This window comes from Silene latifolia, chromosome 11 (assembly GCF_048544455.1).
Source record: "Silene latifolia isolate original U9 population chromosome 11, ASM4854445v1, whole genome shotgun sequence".
Taxonomy (NCBI): Eukaryota; Viridiplantae; Streptophyta; class Magnoliopsida; order Caryophyllales; family Caryophyllaceae; genus Silene; species Silene latifolia.
The window spans coordinates 7,319,174-7,327,884 of record NC_133536.1 but is presented as its reverse complement, the minus strand read 5'-3'; the positions used below and the strand labels follow the sequence as shown (position 1 = coordinate 7,327,884).

The window sequence follows — 8,711 nt, the reverse complement described above, 5'->3', positions numbered from 1 at the left end:
TGAATGCCCTTTGTCACACGCTTAGAACAGTGGATTTCCACAGTCACAGTGACAGTCATAGCACTTACAGCTCACTCACTCTGCTTTTGTATCCTCACAAATTTTACCTATAAAATCCCATCAATTTTTCCCAATTTGAATCATAAATGATAAATCTCCTCCCTACATTCTACAACGTATTGTCGGTGCTATATTTCCTGTCAATTTCCCCTAAATTTCCGTCAAAATCTTTCAATTTCCAATTTCCCGCATTCTCAATCAATTTGGGCATTTTTTTTCTCGACATTAATTCACAATAATCTCTCGAACCCAGATCAATATTCCACTTTTTATTGAAAACCCATATTCTCAATTTCTCAAAAAACATGGGTTCAATCGATGAGTCATCAATTCACAACAATGAAACCCTAATTGATGTAATTCCATTCAAGATCTTTATTGGGTATGATTCAAAAGAGGATATTGCATATGAAGTATGCAAGCATTCACTTTTAAAAAGATCTTCAATCCCTTTAGAAATAATCCCAATTAAGCAATGTGAGATAAGGAAAAAGGGGATTTATTGGAGAGAAAGGGGGAAATTAGAAAGTACTGAATTCTCATTTAGTAGATTTTTAACCCCGTATTTGGCTAATTATTCGGGTTGGGCAATGTTTGTTGATTGTGATTTCTTATATTTGAATGATTTTAAGGAATTAATTGATTTAATTGATGATAAATATGCAATAATGTGTGTTCATCATGATTATACACCTAAAGAAACTACTAAAATGGATGGTGCTGTTCAAACTGTTTATCCTAGAAAGAATTGGTCTTCAATGGTGTTATATAATTGTGGTCATGTTAAAAATAAGATCTTGACACCGGAAATCGTAAATACCGAAAGTGGAGCTTTTCTGCATAGGTTTCAGTGGTTGGAGGATCATGAAATTGGTGAAATTCCCTTTGTATGGAACTTTCTTGTGGGCCATAATCGGGTTATCGAGGGTAAGCCTGAAACCATCCCTAAAGCGATTCATTACACGCTTGGTGGGCCTTGGTTCGAGGCGTGGAAGGATTGTGAGTTTGGTGACTTATGGTTGAAGGAATTGGGAGAGTATGAGAAGGTGAAAGATAGTGAGAAGAAGAATATGGCCGAGTTGGTTGCTTGAGGATTTGTCGTCATTTTATAATGCTACCCGCCTATTGTAGATGGGGTAATGCGACATTGCATTATTTGGAAGGTATTTCTACAAGATTGTTTTCCCCCCGCGAAGTATTCATTGTTGTTATCTAGATCTGTTTGTTGTAATGTGGATCTTCAAATAACATTCTTCAGGAATGTAGATTTGAGGAATTGTGTGTTGGTGATGTAATACTATGATATCTCTTGTTTCTTCGTTCTTTGCGTAAGTATTCTGAATAATACTGCAGATGATGCCAATGTAACACTATGATTTCTCTTGTTTTTTCGTTCTTTGCGTAAGTATTCTGCAGAGATGCCAATGTAACACTATGATTTCTCTTGTTTTTTCGTTCTTTGCGTAAGTATTCTGAATAATACTGCAGATGATGCCTATGTAACAGTATGAATTTCTATGAAATGTAATTCTGTTTGGTTCAGTTATCTTTGCTGTCAATATATTTGTGATCTGGTTTTTCATTCGCAGACTGATACCGTTGTTTGAAATTTTCAGCTAAAATTTGTGATCTGGTTTTTCATTTGCCCCCGCTGAAGTTTGAAATTTTCAGCTAAAATTTTCGATTTTTTTCGAGGTCCCCTGGTATATCATCTGATATATACTACAATCTTTTTCCGTTTGCACCATTTAATCCTGATTCAAGCTGGATATGACCACAAGGGCGGTAAAGCTCTTCTTCATGAGTTTTCACAATAAGAAATCATAGTCGAGACTTTTGGTCAAGTTTAACTAATCCTTAATGATTGATCTATGTGCTCAAAGGCGATATACTATTAATTGACTTGGACGTTCGGAGACTTGGTCCCCGAAATGCCCAGCAAAGAGAGAGCTGTAACAAATAATTTTGCTCTACTTTAATGCTATTAGAAATTTTCAGGCATTGTCCAGCTAATAAGATTCCTAAGAACATGGAATTTATTATCATATTACAGGCCAGCAGTTTAGTTTATTGTCCGGCAACTAACAAATAAAGTGTATAAAAGCACAGGTGGGTAAGCAACTTCTCCTTACCTCTCGGCTTACAACTGCTAAACACCTCAAACAAAGTGTAGCAAATCTCGCCATACCGAGAATTCAAGCCGGAGGGTCGATCTAGTTCAGAAGAACAAAATGCCGGAAAAATACACTGATCACATCAAGAAGCGCCATCACGAGAAAGGCTGGATATATGCATGGTATACATCTCTAACTTCTTTTTACTCTCTTTAGTTGACATTTTACTCAAATCTAGAGATGTTATTTGAATTATTAATTCTTTTGTGTGAAACGGTTTTATGCATTCGATCAAGTCATGATTTTCATGAACATTAATATCCAGTTGTAGATTTATACCTTATTTTGATTTATTATTTTTTTCCGCTGTGTTAAATGTTTGCTGCTTTCTTGTTGCGTGTTGGGACTCAATTTTCGCTTCCTTTCTTGTGACAAATGACGATTACCTCTTTGATCTTGCTTTTCTGCCGATCCTTGGCCTTTGACCTCAATAGAACTACTCGAAAAACCAAACATAAACTCGTAATTTTGTAAGTTGTTTACCATCAGACTAACAGAAAACTGTATTTCATCTAGTGCGCGAAAGAACTGTTGAAATTGTAGTATAAACTTTATAATGTTAATTTCATATTAGCACATTCATTAAAAAGTATATTTGTTTTAATCTGTTAATTTCTAATGCCTTGAAAAAACGGTGAAATTGCAGTGTCTTCACAGCTTGCTGTTGTTTCTGCTGTTACGAGGCCTGTGAGGGATGTTTGAAGATGTTCTGCTGCTGTGATTCCGACGACAAGGATAAGTAAACTAATTACTGATTGAAATCAAAGAAAAGTACTTTGTACTAGTGTGATTGTAAGAGAGAACAATATATTATTGTGTGTGTTTCATTTTATTTTATTTTCTGTAATATTTGATTACATTGCAAGATTGAAAAATGTACTACCGAGTAGACAAAAAGAGTAGCTAGCTCTTGATGTCATATGCTCGGCTACTCGTAATTTTTTTCGGATTATTATTAATTAATTTTAATAATAATCAAGTTTGATTTTCTTTTGTTTTTGATTGAGAAATGTAAACCACTATGAAATGAAAGTTGACTTTTTTTTTTTTAAAAGACCGTCTCTCAGGAGACATACTCGAGTTTTTTGTTGATTCGGTTCATTTCAAATTCGGTTTGCTTTGGGTTGACCTTTTTGGCTTCTATTCGGTTTGCATCAAGTCATTTGGGTAGGGTTAGTCACAAATACTATCCTACAACTAGTTGTATAATAGCATCGTACAACCAACATTCAGCTGGAGAAAGTCTTATCTGAGTACTTTATTAAACAAGCGCGACCATACCGGAAAATTTCAAGTACAAAATTCTTTAAAATTAATACATAGCAGCACCACATTTAAAAATTCTGAATCTTAATCTATCTTACTAAGCTATTTTATCTATCTAGTAAGGAATGAACCTTGCTAGGATTAATTTCTCTGTCTCGGTCGTTTCTTGGGGTTGAGGACGGTACTGCAATAAACGTCACTCGGTTTTGAGCCTTCCTGCAGAACTGATCGGCGAGTCATCGTGAGAAGGACTCAATGTGGATCCACCATTGAGGGGACCACTCCCAGTGTTGTCAGACACAATAGGGATCTTAACAGAAGCTATCTCCATCTCTTTCTCGAGCTCTTCCTCCTTGCGCAACGCAGTGAACTGTTTGTCCAATGATCTAGCAGCAGCCAGCCAGGCACTTACTATTACTAACAGGATTCCTCCAAGGTACGGGGTTGAGTTCGCAAGTGAGCCGAAGGTTAAGATCATGAACTGTTGGATTAGGGCACCCCCGGATTTTCCAAGTGGGTTGCAAACCACGTCTATCGCTGCCTTCCCCTTAAGCTGCATTTGTTTTAGACAACGTTTTTTATTTCAATTGAAACTTGTCGAGAACAACCCAAACGAGACGGTCTCACATACTTACATAAGACTCCGGGATCCAACATTTTACGCTTTGAGCGTGAACGACAGACTAGGAAAATTATTTAATGACTGGAAAACGAATACAAACCTTGGTATCCTCATCCAGCGGAATGTAGGCCATTTCCTTACAAGGATCGAACAGACTGTACTTAGCACTCTTGCTGAAGATATTTTGCAAGGCACCCACATAGACAGCTGCTAGAAGAGGAGTGACGCCGAAGCCTGCGAGTGCTGGTCCAAGAGGCCCACCGAACAAGATCAATGAAAAGAAACCGACTCCAGAAAGGAGAAGAACAGTAGGAGTAATGGCTGCTGCCATTCCCCAACCGAACTTGTCAAATATGAATTGGCTAAGAAGCATCATTATAAAGGTAGCTATCCCAGTTGCCGTGGAGAAATCACCCATGAAAGAAGAGTATTCATTCGGACTTGGGAACTGCATCAAAGCATGTGATTAGCGTAAGGATTCAAAGATCGATAACCACCACATTCATTCGACAATAAAGATTTAATGAATCAAGCTATATTTTCATCTACATTTTACTTTGTTACTTATAGACGGATTTTTGTTACCCCAATTATTGCTGAATAGTAGATAAATAAATATTATTCCATTAAATATACAATAAATATCTTGTGGTTCAATGGTAAAGGCTTTGGTTTTCCATTTGTTGCCCCCGGGTTCGAATCCCTTCACATGCATTTAAAAACTAATTTTTTTTTCGCTGCCCCGGGTTCGAATCCCTTCACATGCATTTAAAAACTAATTTTTTTTTCGCTACCCCATACATTAAATCCTGGGTCCGCCCCTGCCAATCTACATTGTAGAAGGACTTTACCTGAGCTTTGAGTTTTGATTTCCATGTAACCTCCACGAGGTTAATACTGATCCCGTACGCAACCACCACTGTGGCAAGATCCCTGATGTACTTTTGAGATACCAAGAATTTTAAGCTCTCCATTGTTCCCATCTTCACCTTCTCCTGTAATATGACATTGACATATCAGAACTCGGCATGAAAGATAAAATTAACCGGAAAAGTTCAATGAGAAAATGATTTGGTCTTTACCTTCTTCTTCTTGCTTATACTTCGAGTAGGTAGTGGAACATAAGTGTTCACCCACCAGTAAAGACCGCAAATAGCAAGGCCCATTACTACCACAATGCTCATCATTCCCTTGAGAGAGACGGCCCAACCATCGACACCAGGGCCCAAGTTCTGCCTCATTTGCGAGAAGTATTTTACAGTTCGTCCGGAGAAAATGAGGGCAACATTGGCTCCTAGCCCAAACAGAGGATAGAACCTTTTAGCTTCATCAATCGTAGTGATCTGTAAATGACAGCAAACCATACAAAAATTCAGAGACAATATTGAACAGGGTTTGTTTGAAACTAATAATGGATAACAAAGGACCTCTTTTCTTCAGAATAACACCAATAGGATAACAAACTGAAACGTATGTAAGGCGGTGAAAGTAAACACGCAATTAACTCACAAATATGTCCTCTTACATCTAATATTGCTCAGTATAACAAATACATCCCGATTTCAAATATGACATCGTATTTGATAGTATTCTCAATCACATAAAATAGACTCCCTCGACATGCACTGTGTGTATCTTCAGTCAACAGCGAAAAAACTTTGAAACAATTTGTAATGAAGTAACAAGCTTTCCTGTATACTGTAAGCAAAAAAGTATACAGCAGAATCATACAATCAAAATGTCTTTGAAAGAACCGGAATTGTTAGCGAGAAATATGAATTGAATGTAGTGCTTTAACATTAGAGAATTCCATGACCATACTAAAAGTAGTACAGACAGGCAGACAGCATGAAACACAATTACTTAAGCACAAGTTGGAAGAAAACACAAGGAATGCCATAAACAGGTTGATTACAACATTCAATTGACAGCAGAACATCCTGAAAAGACAGCAAATGTCACATTCATATCATCAAGCAACACGTAAAACAAGCTTGGACGGACGACAAATGACGAAGTATATGGCTAGTTGTAAGAGCAAATCTACAACTATACACACAAAATAAGCCAAGGCAAGAATAAACTAGTCAGCATCATAAGTGCATCATTTTGAACCTCGTCATTCGTCAACTTATTCTAAAAAAACACCTTAAAAGCTGTCCAATCATGCTCTCACAACATAACAATGAAAGCCATATAAATTACACAAATTCTTACTTGTGACGGCACTTACAGCCGATTTAAAAAATGTTAAAAATGAAGGGGACTGTGAGACGTCACAAGCAAGACTAATGACACTGAAGAAAAATCAATGCAGAGTGATGCAAAAATCAACATGAAAAATCCACATCACATAAACAGAACACAAATTCTCAAATATCAAACGGCTTACAACGGCCTCATAAGTTATAATAACACAAATTCTCATTATAGACGTGAGATATCCGTCTATAACATAGACGGGCCAAATATCCACCCACTTTAAGCATAAGACAAGCAACAAGTTGCATGGTGGAGCCCAACAATGTCACCAATTTAAGCATATTTGACCCGTCTTTCACTTTAGACGGATATGGTCATTCCGTAAAATGGTAGTCTTCATGAAGACTAACTGTAAACAGGAGAGAAAATGGGCTCCTGTAAACATATAACCACCTGAATTCTATAGGAGGTACTAATATTCAAATAAACAAAGTTACTAGTAGGCAGTAGCTATACAAAAACCAATATTACTCGCTTCGTCCCAATCATTTATTTACTTTTGATTAAAATACGCCTCACAAAGAACATAAAAAGTAAACAAATAATTGAGACGAATGGGGTATTATCTAAAGAGACAGAGAGTCCCTCCTAAGAAAGTTAAAGAGGGAAACTGAGTATATGGATAGAATCAGCTCCGTTTCACACTAACAACCGTCTTAAACAAGAATTTGTAAACGACAATTATCTAAGAGAAAAATTTATACCTGATTGGCAAAGCCCCAGAAGAGAACAGAAATGACAACACTGCCCCAAAGCTCAGCCATAACATAAAACAAACAAAAACTCCAAATCCTAAGAATAGCAAGAGGACCAAGAAACCTTGGACCAAGAGTAGCCAACAATTGATCAGCAAGAACAGTAGGATGAAAATAATTACTCATAGGATACAGTAAAAACCCAAATGCACCAAAAAATGCAATAAATGGTAAAATTACAGTATAAAACAATGCTTTTCTTGGTAAAACATCTGCTAATTTTGTATATAAAATCATAAATCCAACTGCCATTGGTAAATTAACCCATGTTTTAAGAAATGGTATAATTTCTGCACTTGACCCTTTTGCTGTTACTACTAAAACATCTTTTGTATCTCTTAAAATTGTGTAATTAAATAAAATACAAAAGAACATTAACCCTAATGGTATTATTTTTTTCAATGTGGTTAATTCAATGCCTAAAAACTTTGGGGATGTAATTTTTTCACTATATGACGGTTGCCCATCTTCTGGAGCGGAAGCTGCAGCTGCTGCAGCTTCCGCCTTACAAATGGGTAAATTTCGTAAATTTTTACCAAAATTTGATGAAATTCCATGAAATTTTTGAAACCCATTTGAATTAACACTAAATCCTTGAAGGGTTTTGGGTTTAAGACATGTTGGTGTGATAATTCTTTGTTTAAGATTAGATTGAGGTGAATTAAGAACTCTTAATTTTGGGTTTAATGGTAGTGATAAAAGACCTTTTGTTTGTAAAATTCCCTCCATTTTTTACAATTTAATTGAATAATTGATGAAATTAAACAAACCCAATAACAAAGTTTGAAACTTTATTAGATTTAGATATGAAAATTTTTGAAGGGAATGAATTTAAGTGTGAGAAGAATGTGAGAAATGGGGGAAGAATGAGTTGGTGATAAGGTTGGTGAGTAGGTTTGGTCTTCCCCCAAGAAGAAAATGTTGGGAATGTGAATTGAAATGGAAGATTATATATATACTGTTATGGAAAGGAATGGGATGGTCTGTCAAAAATGGTGACTCAGAATGTACCAAAGCATTGGTTTAGGATCCCAAAAGAGTGAATATCATTTTTATTTGAATTATTTTTGGGTTTAACTAAGCGCATTATGAAGCGGGTAAGAACTGAATCGATTTAAAGTTAGAGTAATAGAGCTCTTATCACTTGATCTTACTCTTGTTCTTAGAGTAAATATACGGTTAGGCCCTTTTTTTCTGACTTAAGTTCAGCCTATTTTAGTTCAACTCAATTCTATTTAATTCAACTCAGTTTTATTCGGCCCAATCAGTTAACATCTTCACAAATTAACTTATACTTTAACTCTATTTAAGTCAACTCGGCTTCATTCGGTTCACTCAACTTAATTCAGTTCAGTTTAGTTTAGTTCCTTTCAGTCGAAAAGAACAGGGTCACTCTCTCTTCAGACGAATGTATCCGATTTATACTTAAATTGGGTTAATTTTTACGAAGTATATTATTTAGATAGGACAAACTTTTGTTATTCCTTAAATATTTTTGTCTTTTGTCTCGTCTATGTAAGTGGATATCACTTAAACTGTTTTAACGAAAAAATGGATACCTTAGTCTTAAAC

General features: G+C 36.0%; 2 protein-coding genes across 2 annotated transcripts; one reads left to right on the top strand and one right to left on the bottom strand.

The window, feature by feature from the left end:
* The first annotated feature begins 236 nt into the window (after positions 1-236).
* Positions 237-1,606, top strand: LOC141610858 (protein CDI-like). Its single transcript, XM_074429143.1, has one exon. It carries the CDS (start codon positions 366-368, stop codon positions 1,149-1,151), a length of 786 nt encoding a protein of 261 aa, XP_074285244.1. The 5' UTR covers positions 237-365; the 3' UTR covers positions 1,152-1,606.
* Positions 1,607-3,468: 1,862 nt separating this feature from the next.
* On the bottom strand, positions 3,469-7,979 carry LOC141610857 (plastidic ATP/ADP-transporter-like). Its single transcript, XM_074429142.1, has 5 exons — positions 7,089-7,979; positions 5,205-5,465; positions 4,974-5,117; positions 4,223-4,570; positions 3,469-4,053 (listed from the first exon to the last, which is right to left on the bottom strand). Exons 1-5 carry the CDS (start codon positions 7,866-7,868, stop codon positions 3,697-3,699), a joined length of 1,890 nt encoding a protein of 629 aa, XP_074285243.1. The 5' UTR covers positions 7,869-7,979; the 3' UTR covers positions 3,469-3,696.
* Between the last annotated feature and the right edge of the window lie 732 nt (positions 7,980-8,711).

Excerpts from the sequence above, each read along its gene's own strand:
- LOC141610858 (XM_074429143.1), top strand. The coding sequence starts at position 366 with ATGGGTTCAATCGATGAGTCATCAATTCACAACAATGAAACCCTAATT.
- LOC141610857 (XM_074429142.1), bottom strand. The coding sequence starts at position 7,868 with ATGGAGGGAATTTTACAAACAAAAGGTCTTTTATCACTACCATTAAAC. Across the intron at positions 5,466-7,088 it reads TCTGGGGCTTTGCCAATCAG|ATCACTACGATTGATGAAGC; the intron begins GTATAAATTTTT and ends TGTCATTTACAG. Across the intron at positions 4,054-4,222 it reads CGCTGGATGAGGATACCAAG|CTTAAGGGGAAGGCAGCGAT; the intron begins GTTTGTATTCGT and ends AAACAAATGCAG.